This window comes from Labrus bergylta, chromosome 13 (genome assembly GCF_963930695.1).
Source record: "Labrus bergylta chromosome 13, fLabBer1.1, whole genome shotgun sequence".
NCBI classification, from domain to species: domain Eukaryota; kingdom Metazoa; phylum Chordata; class Actinopteri; order Labriformes; family Labridae; genus Labrus; species Labrus bergylta.
Window position 1 is genome coordinate 17,145,696 of NC_089207.1, and position 19,582 is coordinate 17,165,277.

The 19,582-nt window shown below is 39.0% G+C and overlaps 1 protein-coding gene across 4 annotated transcripts in view; it reads left to right on the forward strand.

The window, feature by feature from the left end:
* Positions 1-18,199, forward strand: part of pcbp3 (poly(rC) binding protein 3) — a 67,594-nt gene extending 49,395 nt beyond the window's left edge. Inside the window, exons 12-18 of one of the 4 annotated variants that reach the window (XM_065962321.1) lie at positions 708-836; positions 5,216-5,290; positions 7,432-7,473; positions 9,437-9,512; positions 11,314-11,366; positions 11,962-12,131; positions 12,980-18,199. In XM_065962321.1, the coding sequence (XP_065818393.1) occupies positions 708-836; positions 5,216-5,290; positions 7,432-7,473; positions 9,437-9,512; positions 11,314-11,366; positions 11,962-12,131; positions 12,980-13,034 (600 nt within the window). In that variant the 3' untranslated portion in view covers positions 13,035-18,199. Of the gene's footprint in view, positions 1-707; positions 837-5,215; positions 5,291-7,431; positions 7,474-9,433; positions 9,513-11,313; positions 11,367-11,961; positions 12,132-12,979 lie in introns of all 4 variants that reach the window. The other 3 variants (XM_065962320.1, XM_065962323.1, XM_065962322.1) reach the window with 3 other exon arrangements.
* The last annotated feature ends 1,383 nt before the right edge of the window (positions 18,200-19,582 follow it).

A 19,582-nucleotide genomic window follows, 5' to 3' on the forward strand; every position in this document is an offset into this window, starting at 1 on the left:
AAATATTTATTTTCTCTTTTAAAAAAAGATATATTTATTGCTTTTATGAACATAGATAATACAGACTAAACAAAAACCAGCCAACCCCCCACCCCCCTCCCAAAAGGAAAGAAAAGACAATAAAAGAACAGAAAAATAGCACGTCTATTGCAGTGCACATACACGCAGCAGGATGGTGCAGTTAAGACACAGATTTTTTATTTTTTTTTTACACCATACCAAACAAAACAGCTTTCTTTTCATACTTATTGGTCAAAAGATAAGGCTCTTGCAGATCCAAGGATGGCCACCAGTGGGTCAGGTTTCCAACATTTTCCAGAAGCCCTAGATAAACAATAAAATATGTTTTTCCAATGGCATCTATTACAGAGAGGAGAAACATCAGGGAAAGAAGGTGTAATTTTTCCCCGAGAGTAATAAAGGCTGTGAAGTGTTTCAAACTGTATTAGATTGTGTCTTAACTGAACAGTCATGGATTGACATTCGTCCCAGATCTCATCTTTTAACTCTACATTTAGCTACATTGAGTCTGCAACAGGTGGCATTAAGCGGATCAAGGATCAATGGCAGAATAAGTACATTTATTTGAGTTTGCTGCCCTACAGATTTTATTTGCTGTAAGACTGATGATGTGGATCTCTACATTTCTTCAACCTTCCTCTTACCAAACATTGTCTTGTCCCTCAAAGTCCCTCACTCTCCTCCAGTCCACAGGGGCCCAGGTCCAGGTGGCAGGAGACATGCTGCCCAACTCCACAGAGCGTGCCGTGACAATCTCTGGGACCCCAGAAGCCATCATCCAGTGTGTCAAGCAGATCTGTGTGGTCATGCTGGAGGTAGAGTATGACATGCTTCTTACAGAGCCTTAGTAAAGTCAGTTTTGCAGGGGCGTCAGATATATAATAAAATCAATGTTTCGATGATCTTGACATTTAATTCAACAATCATTTCCAGTGCATGAATGAACCTGGGCGTACAAAGTGAATTAAAGGAGAAGAGTTACTCTTTGGGTTGTGGCTAGACATGATGTTAGTTTTTTTGAAACTATAAAGCATAGGTTACATCCTTCACTTTATCCTTCACTCCTTCAAGTCCAACAGAGTCCCTGTTGGACTTCTCAGCTCAGCTAATACAAGCGTCTCTCAAACTTTAGGGAGAAATTGGCAGTCTTGACCAAACTTGTACCCGGTCGAAGCACGACCCCAAATCTTTTTGAGCTAGCTTTTTGACCTGTGTTCCATTTTAAAACAGAAAATGTGTGAACAGCTATGATAAAAGATTTTCCTTTGGAAACCAGGAAGCAAAAGGAGCTCAAAATGTAACATTTGATAGCTGATTCCACAGCTGTCTTCAGGATCTAACTGCACACAGAAGTGAGCCGTAGAAATGAGCGCACACAGGTATAACCATCCCTAACCTGATTTTGAACAACAATGGCATTAACTAACAACCTTAATTTATAGAAGTAAACGTATAACTTCAGATTTTTCTCCTTCTTCATTCTGACCTTTTTATTTCGCTCTTTTCACCTCCTCTGTCCATTATTATCGTTTCCATTTGCATTTCATTAACCTTTGCCCTTTCGGTCTTGATTTCCTACATGGATGAATTGATTTGAAGGGTCACAGGGAGCTGAGAACAGTCTGCACCGCTGCCCTCGCCTTACAGTATAGGAAGCCTATTGACAATTCTTGGAATGTGCAAAGTCTAATCAGATAAATTTGATTATTCTGACATCAAGTGGGCAGCGGCAGACAGGTTGATTTTTTTTTTTTTTTTGCTTTTTCAAAACTTTTCCCCCCTCATTGCTCGTGGTGCCCTTGCGGCCCCAGTAGGTGGGCCGGCCCATCTGCCATTTGGCTGAATTGCCAAAATGCATGTCCAAGCTTGGCTGTATTTCTATTTAAGTCTGTTTAGTATATTTGCCAAATGCTGATTCTTATGCCATGTAAACAAAAAAGAAAGCAGCAGAGACATGAATATATCAATATTAATGATGCAGAACTGTTCAATCAATAGCACCTCAAATGCATAGATTCCTATATAGGTCCACAAATGTGAACACAAGTATAAAGACCAATTTTTAATGCGCACACAGTTATAAATAGCTAAAAACATGTCCAGCTAAAAAATGTTTTAAAATAAATTCTCCAAGAGCTGAGAGTACACAGTCATCAGTCACACCTCTCACTTGGCTTTCTATTTACTCTTGCTGCACTTTCGCAAGATCTGCAAAAATGTGTTAAAATCCTTTAATTTGTAATGTCTTCCACAGATGTTTGTGTGGTATGTGTTTGATTGTTTAAAGCTCAGGCTCACTACTTGCTGTGTGGTCCCACTGAAGCACCAGTTGACTGAACTGGTGTCCGCCCGGCCTCGCTCGTCACTGGTTGGCGAGTATCGGGGTGTTTTTCAATCAAACCAGCTCCCGAACTGGTTTATGTACTAAATGATTGTTAACTGAAAAGTTCTCTTTCATTGCATGATGATGACAAAATGGACCACAGCAGAAGTGGAGGAGAATTTGCCCTCATTCATTGTGTAAATTCGCAGTGGCTAATTTGCTGCCTAAAGCATGCTTGGATACCTATAGTGGTGCGGTCCAGGTGGTCTGAACAGCTATTCTTCTTTCTTATGCCTCATTCATAATAATTTGTGGATCTCTATTTGCACATCTTTGTGCAGATCTGTATCCCTGCATCTATTTAAACTTATTGATTTAAAGCATGCATTAGTACGCAGTGATGCACAAATGATAGATGTATACTGTTTATGTTGAAGGATCATCAATTTGATTTATTCAGTTGTTTTTGAGGGAAACCCCTCAGACCTCCCTGGATAGTTTAGTTATTAAAGGAATAAACTGAAAATGGTGCAACCCAGTTCTGAATAGTTCTAGGCTGTGAGGGCTGTGTTGTCTTTCTGGCTAGACACTCCTGCACCTTGTCTCCATGAATTATTATGTTCACTGCCTGTGGTGGTAGAGGCGTTTTCTCAGAAACCAGTTTTTGAATGGGACTTTTTCTCAGGGAAATGTCACAAGAGATACCAGTTACACTTTCTGGGGAAGAATCACCTGCTTATTGTTTTCTGTAAATGTCATCAGAACATGCAATCTGCCGAGTGATAGAGGGACATTTTGTTATCTTGTTATGCACTTTCTATTTTGTTGCAGACTTCGACTTTTTTAAATCAATATCCAGTACAATCATTCATTTCCATGCATTGATTTCCATGCATGCTGCTTGAATTGATTTCAGTCAGTAGCTCTTTCTGCTCTCTTTCAGAGTGCAGCAGGCAGGTGAGAGTGAGTAACCATGGTGACTGTATGTCTGTCAATCATTGATGCCCCACCCCTTCTATGAATAGAACTCTTCTTTCAGTAAAACTTAATGTGTCACAGTAATCATCAATAACATAATGACTTTCTGGTTAATGTTTGATTATATATTTTTCTTTTCTCCAGTCTATAAACAAACCCTAAAGTTAATTCAGTAAAAATGTCATAAAAGAAAAACACAGCCTAGCAATGGCATAATCATGTGCGCACTGTTCAAACACCCTCGATATTAAAACATTTAAAACATCCTCATTCAGGAAAGAAATGTGACATAAAATTATTTATTAACTGCCTTTCTACCCATGTTGTCTACACCTTGAAAGGCCCATGTTGCCTGATGTATGTAGGCCAAACCCAAAAATTAATATGTATAATAGTAATATGAATTATGCCTTTGCTAATGTAGGACAATTATGGATTGATAAAACTAAACAGTTTGTCATGGTTTGTCACACTCAAAAGATTTGAAGACAAAAAAGAGAAACATTACTAAATCATAATTTTAAATTGGTGCAGAAAACAAATAGTGCATGGGTATTACCAGAATGCAGGGAAAGACATTATTGGTGTTAAAAATGGTTTCAAATAGACTTATAAGCACAGTTTTTGTGCATTTAAAACATTACACAGGGAAATAAGTTGAACTGGTCGGTAACTTGCAACATATGTCTTTAAGATCAGTATGAAGAAAATCTAATATGTGATTTTTTCCATATCGCCCACCACTTATTTGAACTGTGATGAAAACTGACATTCCGCTTTCATTATCAGAGAAAACCCTTTGCTGGATCTTAAAGGTGCACTACAGAGTTTTGGTGGTGAAATTTGAAAGTTGGAGAAGTTAAACAATTATATGCTAGATTTTCTGAACTGAATACACAAACTTTATTCAAAGAGAAAATGGATCACTGTTTAAAACTTAAAATCTACCATGAGAGTTACGGTTTTTACTGTTCTGTTAACCCCACCATGACTTCTCACGTGGCATTTTCTCTTCAGACAGTGTTACAGGGACCTCACTGAGGACAGTTTGTGTATGGAGGTTTGGACATATGCCACAGAATATGTACATCTCCAACTTTCAGATTTACAAAACTACAAAGTGCACCTTTAATATTGTGTTAAAGCACAACCCTATAAGTGGACACTCCTCCCTCTACAGAGCAGCAGCTACAGAGGAAATCTGATGAAGCCCTCTCAACAGCCCTGTTGCTGTTGCATAGCGTGAATCAATAACTGGATGTCATTATAGTGACTTTGCAAACTGTAACTCCCCTGCCTTCTCATTGAAACAACGCCCTTGTTGTCTGGGTTATAAAAAAAACAAGGTATTTGCAACAACAACAAAAAACATTGAGATGAGGCGTTGCATTCATGCTGTGATCCCCAGAGTTAACAAGCACCAGGTCTTCGTATTTCTCTAATCTTCATGAACAGAGGTTACTAATACCTCAGAGCTCCAGGGCTTCCTTCTGTTTTCATTAACATGTTCCAGTGTTGTTCTTGAAGTGCCGGCAAATTAAAACATTTCTTAGATAAAAAAAAAAAAACAAGATTCAATCTCAGCGCAGAGTGGTTCTCCTGCTGTTATTCTGCAGTGAAGCAGGTTCAAGAAATGTGAAAAAACAGATAGCAGGGTGAGATCAGGTTTTTCAGCTTCCTCACCTGGAGAAGGAGGAGAAGATCGATATAATTTTCATCTTACGTATTTGCAGATAAAACTAGATTGTGTACAGATTTGAATTCTCGTGCTGTAAAAAGAAAAAAGCCAATGAGCATTTTTCAAAATGTTGAAGAACTTTTTTTTACGTTTTCCTGTTTTAAATAAAGTAAGATGATGCAGACTGCCTCTTCTCTGTCTTCCCTTTCTCTTAGTCTCCGCCAAAAGGTGCCACCATCCCTTATCGCCCAAAGCCTGCCTCCACCCCGGTCATTTTTTCCGGCGGCCAGGTAAGAGTTGAGCATGTTTCTCTTTCTTAGTCTGTGCCTACAGCAAACCTGTGACTTTTGAAATGCAGCATCAGCCGTTGCCGGTAGTAGCTGATGCTGCAGTTGATTTTTCTGCAATGGTTTTTACTTTTCATTTGAATACTTTAATACCACAAAGACCCATTTGTAAATGAGGGTTGGCCTCATTTTTGGAAATTAAAGCGTTAGTGTTTTACTCTTGTTGCATAATGATATTGCCACAAACTAGTCTTACAGAAGAGGCTGGGCTTAAGTTAATGCAGCAAGGTCCTGCATAACCCAATGTATTTCTGTTACCAAATTCAAACCAACCCCAGCTTAACAAAGTGCTTTGAAGACAAAAGAAAAAGAAAAGGTTATCAGACAGCAGGTAGTTCAAGTTTAAGTGTGTCAAGGTGCCAAAAGAAAAGCTTCTCTCTGGTTTGGTGGGGGTTGAGCAAAAGAAATGTGAGGGAGCACCTTCATTTTAAACTCAACAATTATTACTCCTAGCAAAATGAAGCCACACGACTGCAACTGCTTACCAAGGATTGTAGAGTTGTAGATCTGGTCAAAGAGCTGTTAAACATTCAGAAAACAATACTGAAGAAAACCAGAACAGCTCATTGAAACTCGTTATGAATCCAATTTAGAGGCTTTGCTTCTGTCTGGAAATGTTACCCAGTGGACATTAATCTGAATGTAAGACACAGTCAAAGCCTTTAGGCAACATAATGCACGAGCTGGTTTTGCATAAATTTGGAGAGCAAGCAAACTAACACAGGGGAACACGAACCACACAAACACCTTTGTGACATAAAGAAACCCCGTACAATGTACACATAATAAATACCACTCTTTTAAAGCTTAAAATGTGAGCTTTGTGGAGGAAGTGTCCAATATTTGTCCATTGGTGTATTAGTACAAAACTGTCATTTTTGATCTGTAGTTTGAGAGAATGTCTGGTTGGATTCCATCACATTGTGCAGCTGTTCCTGTTATAATAATCATAATATTACATTTTATTCATAAAGCTCTATTCAAAACACTCAAAGACACTTTATCAATCAATCAATCAATCATTATTTGAAGATCGCAATTCATGACAAGTGTTATGTCGAGACGCTTTACAAAAGAGCAGGTTAAACAGGTTAAAGACCATACTCATTGTTAATAAAAATGGTATGGGGAAGATGGTATAATATCCAGGAAGGATTTATCGGTTGCATTGCTTGCATTCCTGTTGTCCAAACTTCCTTTTCCCCCTGAGGTGGAGGTTGGAGCAGGCCGTGCATGAATGATGATGGCGGTGGTTGTGAGGACGACCAGTGGCAATTCTAGGGTCTGTTGGGGCCCTAGGCAAAAATACATTGGGAGCCCCTCAACCAGCGTTCATCACCATCATGTCTGCCAGTGTCCCGGCACTTTCTCTTTTTCCTCTTTCATTTTACCCTCCAAAACGGATAATTCCTCTTCATTTTCCTCCGGTGATTTTCAAGGGAGGCGTAGCGCTGTCTGATGGGGCCCCCTAAGGGGGGTATCCTACTGTCATTGCAAAATTTGCACATTTTTAGCCACTGCTGTGGTTTAAAGGTTGTCAGCCCTTGGGGGACCTCCTGCTGGCCAGGGGCCCCAAGCTGTTGCATGCCTTGCCTAGTGCCAAACAGCCCCTATGGGGACGACACAGTCCGATGGTGGTGGCTGGGCGTCAGGGACATTGGGTGGAAGTAATGCCAGATCACCTCGCGGTGGAGGTTAGGGGAGCTTGGTTCTTCTGAGAAGAAGTGACATTTTTGAATAAAACGAAAACAGTGGAATCAAAGAAGGAAATATTTCCTTCATATTTGTATTAGACAACTAGTGGCAAGACAACTTTTTGTACATGATGAGACATTCACACTTATGGTGGAATTACCTTCTAAATATCCTGATACAAGTTCTTACTGCACTTTACATTCATGTATAAAGGACATGCTGCTCATAATATGGTTTTGAATATGAACACAATTAGACAACCTTGTCCTTTCCTGTTTTTCAAGTTCACAGAACCTTAGCATCAACATGTCATGAATGGATTTTTCTCTCTTTTGTTTGTATATGATGTGCTGAAATATTGCTCTCTGCTGTGTTTTCCATCTCTCCAGGCCTACACAATTCAGGGACAGTACGCCATACCACACCCAGATGTGAGTTCTGACTCTGTTTCTTATTTAATGAAGACCTGCATCATAATTATAAATAATTTAAAACAAAAGAACCCTCTTAATTACACAGACACGCCAGCTCTCGGAAGTAATTTAGGGCCAAGTCATCAATCACAACTTCCAAAATCTTTGTCCTTGTGGTTTATAGGGGACATGGAGCCCCTATAGACGCCCAAAAAAAAACGTTTGCCAGATCTCTTTGATATCAAAACACTGCTGGTGATAATGATAAAGGAAAAGACAGTAATGGCGGCTTTTGATGTGGACACCCCTTTAATTTCAATGGACCATATAGTCTCCATTAATAATCTTCCTTCATCTGTCCTTGTCGTGAGAGCATCTCAAGAGCTACCTTGTGTCGGATCCACTAATTCAACGTTGGGCTGTGATTGATGCCACTGGAGGTGCTGGTTGACGGCACAATCACTCAAGTACAGGCTTGACACCCTCTTCCACCCTCATTAAAACTCTTCTTAAAAGGAGAAGGGGGCTCACAAGCATCGGTCTTCCTCCATTGCTGATGGAAATGATACACAGCAGGGGATAGGCTTAATGTGACAATGTCAGGTGGAGAAGGAATCCTCCGACAAGCTTGTAAAACTTCAGGTTCTCCACTTCTGAGTCGTAAGTGCCAGCTAGAAGGACACGTGGTAATTGATGGGACACATTTGGTTACTGTGCTCATGAGTGGAGTTATTTGTCTCCACATTTTGTAAATTTAAATTTGGAGAAGGTTGCAAGGCCATGGGGGTACATCTCAAGCCTCTTCAGTTGCATCCATGCTTCTCTTACTTCTTGCATCTTTTTCTTGCATCTCAGTCCCGTTCTTGAGGAATGCATAAAGAGATGCATTGAAACCATATGTGTGGAAAAGATACCAGGATAAGGTTACGAGCTAGATGGTGAATCAAAAAGCAAATCACATAGAAATAGGAAGTGAACTCTCTATTCTGTGTGTTTCATGAAAAGTTATGCACAGTTATTCATGCTTAAATCTACTGTGAGGACATTTTTAGTGTTGACGTTGGCGCCCTCTTTGCTTAACTCTTTGCTGATCTTGTCCTGTATATGTGTAAGTAGATTCATCTGATGATGAACTTCTCTTCTTGATGTCTTTTGAGAGTGAAATGCATCGCTCACGGTGAAACTGTTACAGAGTCCGTTTCTGCAGCTTGCTTTTAATCTCCTTGTCTGACGGCAACCCTGTGGCAGCAGTGTGAAAAATCAAAGTCAAAACTGACTATAAAGAAACGTTGAGTCTTCTTCCTGATTTTACCTTTGTCATATAGAGGCATCAGTTTTAATTTCAATCTGTTTCATAACCTGCCAAACACTCCGCACAGGCGCTCAAATGCTTCTGATGTCTAACACAATTTCAGCAAACGCAGCAAAAAAGTGACAGTTTAGGAACTAAATATTTGTTTATAGTCTTGTTCAAGGCATCCTTTAGTGTCTGTTCTAAGGTTTGTCAATGACCCTTCTCTGGAATTAAAGTCAGGATCAGCTGCAGCATCCAACCAATGTGTGATTAAGTGATATTCAATAAGTGGGCATGTCAGCGAGTAAATGGATGCCATGAAGCCTTCCCTTCTGTACCCTTCTCCTCGGAGCAGAAATAAGAGCTTTGGGACAGCCAACCCAAGAGGGTGGGTCTGGAACTACCATTAATTCAAGCAAGATGAAAGGGTCTATCAATTTGGGGGACTTGGGATGTACCCTTTGTTGGAGAAAGAATCAAATGACCTATTAATTTAGAACTTCATGGCAGACAATCACCCTCTCTCTGTATCTCTTTCTCTCTTACTTTTTTGTCCTCCACCACCCTGTGTCATGACCTCCTTCTCCTCACTGTCTCTCCACTCTACTTTTGTTTGCCTTCATTTCTCGGTGTGTCCTGTGTAACAGTAACCTCTTAGTTCTACTTTCCCTCCTAACCCTTCAGCAGTTGACCAAGCTCCACCAGTTGGCTATGCAGCAAACCCCCTTTACCCCTCTCGGACAGACCACCCCTGCTTTCCCTGGTACGTACCCACGAGTCCCTTTAGATAAACTCCTTCTCTTTGCATCCAGAGAAACATTTCTCTCTCTCTCTCTCTCTCCCTACCTGCCACCTTATCTTTCTCTTTGCACAGCATGACCTGGTCCCTGTGGTTTCTCTCCTTCTTTGATTTTTTCATGTATATATTTTTTTTCTATCGGCTCTTTCTGATTTTACACCGGTGAAGGGAAAAAAGAAAAGAAAAATGACACTGGACTTAGGTTTAAAATTATGTATTGAAAATTGCATTATCACTTGGCAACAGGGTTCACCTTTCCTCTTGACATTCCTTCAGGTTGTTTAGCCTTCCATTACAGATAAAAGCCAGTGAAATAGACTGGCCACACTGTTTTGTAATGACCAACTTAATGCCTACCATCTGAACTAAGCTGTTTCTTAAGACTTTTAGCTAGAGACCTGTGTCATGTCTCACATGCAAACAAAACATCACCTGGAAATCTACAAAAACAGCAGTGTTGTTATATTTTCTTGTCACCAATTTCATGTGTAATAATGTTGCTATTTCCATAATACGTAACATGATTTTAAACTGGTGTAGGTAACACCGGAGGAAACAGTTAGAGTGAACAGCTGTATTCAGAAATCTTTTCTGACATTTTCCTGCAACAAGCTCGCTTGCTTTTGCTATTTGTCCGTCCAACCTTGTTGAAACTTAATTCATGTGCAAGGAGAACATCAAAGAGCATGCAGGAAAGCAGTGAAGGAGGTAGACTTAAATGCATGTAATGGCCAATGAGTTCATTCAGGCCGATTGAAATGGTTGAATTGGCTCATTGAGTCAGGGGTCTTTGTGTTAAACGATGAAAACCATGTCGACCTGAGAGACGCCAAATGATGAATCGAAAGCCTGCTCCAAGCTGAAGCCCAAGATTTCATCGAGTTAAAGATGATTTAAATGTCTTATTTTATGAAAAAAAAAGTATCCCAGTACATGACCAGAAGTATGAAAAAACTTTGATATTTCAACTTAAATAAAGAAAAAAACTTGTTAGATGATCAATGAACTCAACAAAGATTGGAACTAGGCCTTGCATACCCTCAGCCTCAGCTCCTGGAGGTAACAGTTGCCTGGCCAAATAACCAGAATGTTTGGATCCAGAAATGTAACTTTATTTTCTCCTGTATCAGAATGTTTCCATTCAAAGGCTCAGCTCTTCTGTTCAAACTGTAATACGTCCCACCATGTAGCAGCTTTCAGGCTTTTTTCTGTCTTTTACCAGCAGTCAAAGTGATGAAGTAGAGACACCTTCATACTGTATTAATTAAATGGAGAGCTATAAATTGGGTGGATTTGATTTTATTGATTTAATCCTGAAGGCTGGCGTTGGCCAGAGATAAATCTGTTTGATGAGATCATTTATTGTTTTCATTGTAAAGGGAATTTGAAAAAAATTTAATTCAAATCTTTCTTAAATACGTTGCCTAACTAAAGCTTGATTAAATCAATGTTGCTGTTTCAAAAATGTTACCTCATAATCTTCAGTCAACTTTACTCATGTATGCGTCCAATTAAAATGACGAACACGTGATGTAGAAATAAGAAATAGTGGATAGAAACTGCAGCAAGAACAGGCTAATCTAGGGGGCTTCTGTGTGATGCAGAAAGTCAGCATATGGAGGAGGAGGAAGGGGGGGGTGGGGGCTCCAGGGGAGGGGGGAAAGAGACATTTCCCCAAATGTTGGAATAATCCCTTAAAGGTTTCAGTTATGTTAACTTGACTTTTAAAGTCAAATTTCTCTTTTGTCATTGCTCTCCAACTCAGGTTTGGATGCCAGTCCACCAGCCAGCACCCATGAACTCACCATTCCTAATGATGTAAGTAGAGCCCTCTGCTGCCTGCTGACTCAGGGTTATACAGCAGGCTTAAAAAAAAAACAATCAACTGATGTGTCTCTCATCTGGCATGACGTATGAACGTAGTTGTGTTGAGAGGATCTTAATTGTACAGGAAGATTATATTTGATCTTACTTCTTCAAACTTTAGTCACAGAGAACACTGATCCATCTACCTGCCTCTTTATGATGGGTGTCATTTAATTAACTGATAACAGAAAAAAAGTTGCCAAAAGTTGCCTCCACTGAGATAATCCTGTTCTTTCAAACTTATTAAATGCTGTAAGAACAAATGATTGACAACATTAACATCAATGAGCCTGCAAACTTCATTTCTTACTGTGGGCCCAGCAGAAAACCCACATCTCAGCTGATCTATTGACCGTGCTATCATTAATCAAACTTAATTTCATGCAGGATGGGATTTAAATTAAACCAAGATCATTACACAAGCCATTAAACTCCCTTTTTAACGTCAAACATATTACTGAAAGGTATTAACTAAAACTGTATTAAACCAACACAGAGGGTTCCTTCCTTCCTCCAGGTTCAAATACTTTTCTTTTTTTTTCTCCAGCTAATAGGCTGTATTATTGGACGCCAGGGAACCAAAATAAATGAGATTCGACAGATGTCTGGGGCGCAGATCAAAATTGCAAACGCTATGGAGGGCTCATCAGAGCGCCAGATCACCATCACAGGGACCCCCGCTAACATCAGCTTGGCACAGTATCTCATCAATGCCAGGTAACCTTTTAACTCTTACAGTGGGGATCCACAAACTAAAGAATAAAAAAAGCAACTCTTGATCGGTCATGCTCAGAGTGAGGATCTGAGAAAAACTTCTAACTGTGATTGTTCTCTTTGATAGGAATAAAAATATCTCTCTGGTTTAGTTTTGACAGTCCTGACACTAATACTTTGATGAGTTGCTGGAAATTGCACAATATCTGTCAGGTTTTGACAAGAGGCGGATATGTCCATGAATAGTGTGGCTATTCATGTTATTCTTGTTCCTTTCTACTCTTGCTACTTATTTCCATCCAAGTGCAGACATTGAAATGCATTATGTTTGAGTGAGTACACTGTGAAAGTTAGTGTCTTGTGGGAGCAATGCCAACTACTGAGGCATGCTGTGTCTTTGAACAGAACCTGCAGATTAGTAAATTCAATGATCCATTAATGAATCTTTAAATGTTAAAAAATATATATATATTAAAATCTTCAAAGCCAAAAGTGTCAAGTCATGAGACTAAAAAATCGGGTCCTGGATGGTAAGAAACTGTACACACCAATGAAATACTGGAGAACATATTTCCCATAAGAATTTGTTTACCATGCTCCAGTACCCCTGTCTCTCAGTTCCCCTATATCCTCTGAATTTCTATCAACAGATAATGTAAATGTATCATAACTGAGGAAAACTGAACCTCACTGATGTCCACATATTCCTTCACCTCAAAGTCAAATGTTATCTCTGTTGGCGCAGCAGAACTCATATTTTCCACAAACAGGACTTCATATCCAGGACATTACAAACAGCAGAGCGCTGACAAAAACTAATGGCTGTTGCTTTCCCACAATTCCAATGGCAGGTTCAGGGACGTGGCTGCCATGTGGAATGACCCCTCGTCTATGACTACGTCCTGAAGTCAGCTTGAATCTGGTTCTATTTGCTGAAAAGAAACATCCAAACCAACGCTTCACTATTACCCCTTTGTGTGTTATCCAATGAAACCTCCCCCAGATTCTTTTGGTTTTAAAAATGCTTCAGGATTAGTCGGTGGGAGACCTTAAGTCAGACCAACAACACTGAGTTGTGTTTGACATAAATAAAGCCAGTGTTTTATTAGGGCCTGTTTCCACTTACACCGTTTTTTTTTGCGCTGGCTAAAACAGTTAAATTTTTTCAGCTCTCAGTAAGCACTACAACACTGTGTCATTTTTTTTTTTTTTACTTCACTCTGAACGCTCTCAGTTGAAAGTATGTCAGCTTTTAAAACATCGCCAAGCTTGTCAATGTCACCTCTCCCTTACAGACCATTCAAAATCAGGAAAGGGCAGGGCTTCTGATATTAGCTTTGTGAACAACAATGGCGGAAGAGAAACTAATCTGACTGGTCTTTTCATGGGGACGATTTCCAGGTCTACAGCTGCAGATAATGCCAGTAGGCCTACATGACTCCTTAATGTTGTTTTTAATGTATTTGCAGAGATATTTTTTTTAATAGAAGCAAATATTAAGCAGACCTGTTTTACCAATGGTCACTAACAAGGTAAGCAGAAGTCAATAGGGTGGCTGTCTCAGTTGGTAGAGTCGTAGAGGCTGTACGTTGTACGTCTCTTTGGATAAAAGCGTCTGCTAAGTGAATTGTAACATTGTAACAACTTTCACAACCAAAAGTCGGTGAGACTGAAATTGAGATTGTGAGCGCGGCCAGCGCAACAAAACACCATTAATGGACACAGACCCTTAAAGGAACAGTTTGACATTGTGTTTTTTTATGTTTTGTAGTTAGTGATATGATGACCAATACCACGCTCAACTTTTTCAATATGAAGCTATGACCAGGAGACGGTTAGCTTAAATTAGCTTAACCTGGAAACGGAGGAAATGTTTCGAATGTCTAAGAATCTATCTGCCAACACCTCTTAATCTAAAAAAGAAAAACACTTCTCACAGTAAAGAGATGCAAACGACAAACTGTAAATCATATATCTAACTCTTCAACTTTTGGATACATTCAAAAGCTAAACTAAGCTAAGATAATCAAGCTGGAATAAGTGAAAGAGTGAGATTAAGATGTGCAGGTAGGCAGAAAAAGCCAAATGAGCAATGCTAGCTGTATGCTCTTGTTTAAAGTCTTTATACCAAGCTAAGCTAAGCTAAATACTTCTCAGCTTATTTACCTTCTTATGTCACCTTGTACAACAAAATGAAGCATATTTCTATTCATGTCAAACTATTCCTTTAAATACTTATTTACCATGCCTCACTCTTAGAATAATTATGTATCTCTTTTTGTTATGAATATATCAGATACATTTGCTACATTGTCCCATTGTTTCATTGTCTGGAAAGCATAAAAATCTTAAAAAATGTAAAATTATCAAAAAAAAGTAATGAAAAAAAGAACATTTGACTGCCACTCAAGCAATGCTTTTTGAAAGAAGAGTCATGTGATGACTCTGTAGGGGAACGCGACGATTTGACATCACATCACCATTATTTTCTGACCACTGCATGGCTTCATCAGGACTTTAGAAGTGCACGGTTGTGTCACCATATTTTTGATGTATAATGTTTATGCAAAAGGAAACAGTGAAAATATGGTATAAAAGCTGTGGCAAAATATAGAAAGTTGAGCAGTAAGGTCGGGCATACACTTAAGGATTGTAGAAATGTGGTGGTGGAATATCATTTCACACTGTACGAGAGAATTGTTCACAATGAACAACCAAAAGCTCATGATTTCTGTGTTCACACTCCGACGGTCAAGCCTGTCCTGAGTGCTCACACTGTGTTACATCAGAACAGAGCATCGACAATTCTCAATAAAGTTTCCCTTGTAAACGTCCACAGACATGAGATGAGAGATATTTTGCCCACTCAATTAACATGCAAGAGGGGAGCAAAATATTAGGAGCCCCAGTACACCACCACCACCACAGCCACCAATACAACTTCATTAATAAATAGAAAGTACAATCATCATATGAATATGTAAAGCGTTCATGGAAGAAGAAAATGTTGTGTTATCCCTGACATTGGGGAATCGGTTCACGGCCTTACTCCCAGAGTTTATCAGAATTTCAGATATGCATTAAATCATCCGGCTATCGAATAGCAGCTGATTGGGCCATGATTTGCCCTCATGCTCCTCTGTACACTGCACGGCAAAAATTTTACTGAGATGCGTCCTGACATGCAGCTCAGAAGTGGACTCAATTCACACAGTTTATGTCCAGCCAGTCCTAAGCAGTCACTGCAGCCAAACTTTCCAAGTTCCTCTTTCACAGCTGTTTTATTTTCTCTGTCTACCCCTCCCTCTCCTCCTCCCCCAACCCCCGCCTTCCTTGAACTGTTCTAGGCTGACGTCTGAAGTCACAGGAATGGGCACTCTCTAGTTTCTACCCATCTTCCCTCAGAGCATCACATGACCCTTGAGCAAATGGCATTGCACCCAGTTTATTCTTTTCTCTGTGTTTGACTGTCCTACTATTTATCATTTCTAGTGTCTACTGTAAACATGTGTATCTGCACATTTACTAAAGGATTTCGCACATTTATCCAAATCTCTGTTGTTTCTGTTTCTAAAAGGTCACTTTACTTTTTTGACACTCTAGTACCTTTCATGGCATATCACACACTGCACCGCTTTCTTTTACCTCATGTTTTGTCACTTTATTTTATCCTGTTTTGCACGGCAGGCACCTAAAAGTAAATGCAAAGTAAACCTGAAGAGTGGCAGAGAAACTTTAACCAAAGCGGTAATATAATTGACACGTTTCATATTGCATATGAAGACTACTACAGAAACTTTGTGAATGCATTACTTGACACAACATTCAAAAATAAACTTTAAATCAGGTGTTTCATTACTGTTTACTCACCACTGATGTCGTACTTAATGATATCAGTGCTTTACTGTGTGTCTGCAGATATTTGCCTGTTAGTGTTAAGGTTGAATGCACACAACACAATGGTCTGCATGACACACAAAAAATGCATTTCCAATTTACTTTCATATTAAGCAGGTGGAAAAGAAATGTAACACGCTGCAAACAGTCAATTTATTTAGTTGTCACTCTGACTCCAATAAGAAATGACCTCATAAAAGCCAATGAACATCCACTGTAGCGCACACATATCAGTCTTTTGCAGGTTTTATACGGGACGTGACAAAAAGGTAGGGTGGAGAAATAAAAACAAGCAAAAGTAAATGACTGCAGCATGGAGTGAATTCCAAAATGCATGATATAAATAAACTCCACTCTATTCACCTATACTCCACCCAAATGTAATCATGTTATTCATGCTGCCATCTCGTAGCAAACAGGCCACATGGAGAGGTCTGAGACTCGACTCATGTATATTTACAGTCACACATAGCCTATTTAAGTTTTCAAGTGTATGTCAAAGTGGCTGAAAGGCCCCTGGGAGGCGAGACCCTCATTAGTCGAATAATGTTTTTCTTCTCCCTCAGAAGCTTGACATTTTGGTAGCAACAAACCCTTCCAGAAATGGAAAATGTGGCGTTTCTCGCTTGCATGTATAACACATTGTAAATATATGTTTTGACGTGTACATCAACCAGTAATTGGTTATGCAGGTTATGTCATGCTACTTACATCATAAACATGTTATGAGCCTCTCTACAGTTGCCACGTTAAACAGTATCTCCTTGGTTACACCATGCATCTCTTTAAGCTATTGACCTGTCTTACTTTAACATGCACGGGTACCCAACCCCTATCTGTGTTCAAACTAAAACTGAATGTAACAACAACAAAAAGCTTCAAATGCTAACAATTTAAACATTGTACTCAATGGAAAACACATTTCAGGGTGTCCTCTGAACCAAACACTATAACTAGGCGAGTGGATCTGGAGGCAGGATGATTTATTAAAGAGAGAAGAAATGCTGATTTATCAAAGGGTTTCACATTTCTAACATGAAGCAGGAAACGTTGAAATTGGGTCTGTTGCAGAGTAACTGTTTCATATGCTAATCTGCAGTTGATTATACCAGATGAATACAATATATTGTAAACAGTTATATATTATGTTGATTGTTTAGATTAACTTAAACCAAGGCTCACTTTATTTTGTATACTTATAAGTGGATGGTATCTGCAACTGTCTTTTCCAAAAGTAGCCTTCAGAGTAATAAATAGATGTCCATTCATCTTATCACAGTCAACAAGTGTTATGCTAATATGATCTCTCAGTTTGGCAGCTTCTATTTTCAAGTCACCTAGCCGAAATGCTAGAACACATTCGACTTCCAAAGCCTGGGTATGCATTACTTTGAGTGCTAATTAAATTATTTTTTTGGGGGGGAATATCATTTGCGACATTGCAGTTTAGACTAATTTCCTGTTCTTTTTGTTAGCATCTATTTCTACATAGGTTGTGATTTAGTCATACATTGCTGATGGCTACTTCACATGGACATATTAACATTTCACATGTACACATGGCTACACATTTACATTGCGAATGTAAATCTGCACATAAGCGCTCGTATGGCTGCATCCAGATGTTTTCCAGATGAACAAACTAAGGAAAAGCTGATCGAGGGCTGACAGGGTTTTTATGTCTTTTTTTTTAAAATGTGTTTGTTTGTTTTCTAATTCCCATCGTTTACAGACTTATATCATTAAAGTATTTGATTGATTTCTTCTGTAAAGTGCACATTAAAGGTTGTGTTTATAGCTACAGTGTCTGATGGAGGCTAACCAAGATGTAATCATGCTACTTTACAGTAAGTAAGAACATCTCGGTTGCCTCTTTGATCGTCATTATCAGAGTTTACATAATCATGGCGTTACTCAAGTGTGTTCATCTCTCACAGTTCTCTAAATATGTTGGATTGTCATTGTACTCATACATGAACACTTTTTGTTACTGTGCTAGAGCAGCAAAAAAATAAAGGTTAGCACTGTGTGGTGCTGTTTGAAGAAATATGACAGATATTATATATTAGTTAAATGATTTGCCTTTTGGAGGTCTGTGTTTGGATTTATTTATTGAGGTTGATTCTGAAATGTTTTGTAAAAAGAGGAGAATAAAGTTTGTGTTTTTCCCTTGACCTGAGCCTTGTTACCTTTATTCAGAAGAAGTTTATTTAGTGTGTATTGTTCTGATGCCTTCGTCTGTAATAACAACTTTAACAAGTTTTAAAGGTCACATATTATCCTCCCTTTCAACCAGTTAAAATAAGTCTCAGAGGTCCCCAAAACATGTCTGTGAAGTGTCTTGTTCTAATTCCACTCTGATCCTGTGTTTGATCATGCCTATAAACCCCTCTATTTCAGCCCTGCTCAGAACAGGCTGTTTCTGTGTCTGTAGCTTTAAATGCAAATGAGCTGTGTCTGACCACGCCCCCTCTCTGGAAGGGCTTGGTTGGCTTTCTTGCACCATGTCCTATTGTTTACGGTGAGAAGGCAGACTCAGAGGGCAGAACAAACATCTAGCGGTAGGAGTGTCACCCACCTGGGGGAGAAGTTACTGCCCTTTGTGATGTCATGAAGGGAAAATCTCCAAACAACCTGTTTGAGCACACATTTTCTGAAAAGTGGAGAAGGCAAAGGATGGAGAGGATGAACTTTTCTCATCATTGGGGGACTTGTAGACAGACTAGAGACACATATTAGTGTTAGAAAAACATGGTAAAGTGTATTTTGCATAATATGTGACCGTTTAAAAAAAAATATAAGCCTGGATATATTCAATGCCTAGCGAAAGGCTATTTCTCCTTATCTTGAGCTTCAGGACATTTATCAAACACATGTAATGGTGGTTATTTTAAGATAAAATGTTTGAAAGTTTAAAGCTCCTGTGAGGAATTTACGGTTTGTTGTCAGTTGTGGCGCCCCCTGTGGACAAAGCAGTACATCTTATTTTATTGCTGATTTCTTCCTGCATATGAATATGTAGTGTTTTTCTAATCATCTTTAGTCTAAATCTCATCCTGCTTTCTTTTATCAGTCAAATGTATCACTGATCTAAAATCTTTCCTGTGGAAATATAGACTTAAAAAAGGCTGTTTTGATCCTGTTAATTCTTAATCTGACACCCTGCGGCAGCCGTTACTGACATGAATTATGACCATATAGAAATAAGCAATGCTAAAGCTGGTGCTTTTGTTTGCTTTAGTAGGTCATAAAGATGTATCCATATTAATTTCAGTCTTGTTCATAACCAGTTATATACTCCTCACAGGAGCTTTAAAGGAATCAATCTTTTTCCGCTATTGCAGAACAATTTAAATCGACTTTGATTCATCTGTGGTGCAATATTACTCAAAGAGTCTGTGTTTATCAGACAAAACTGCCTTTATAAATCAACCAACAATTATTTTACCTATAAATAACTTTTCTTCAGCTAGTTACATGCTTAATGTGTTCAAATAATTAGTTGTGTATGGAACAAACAATGCCCCAGTTCATGTAATGATCATTTAGTGTCAAAC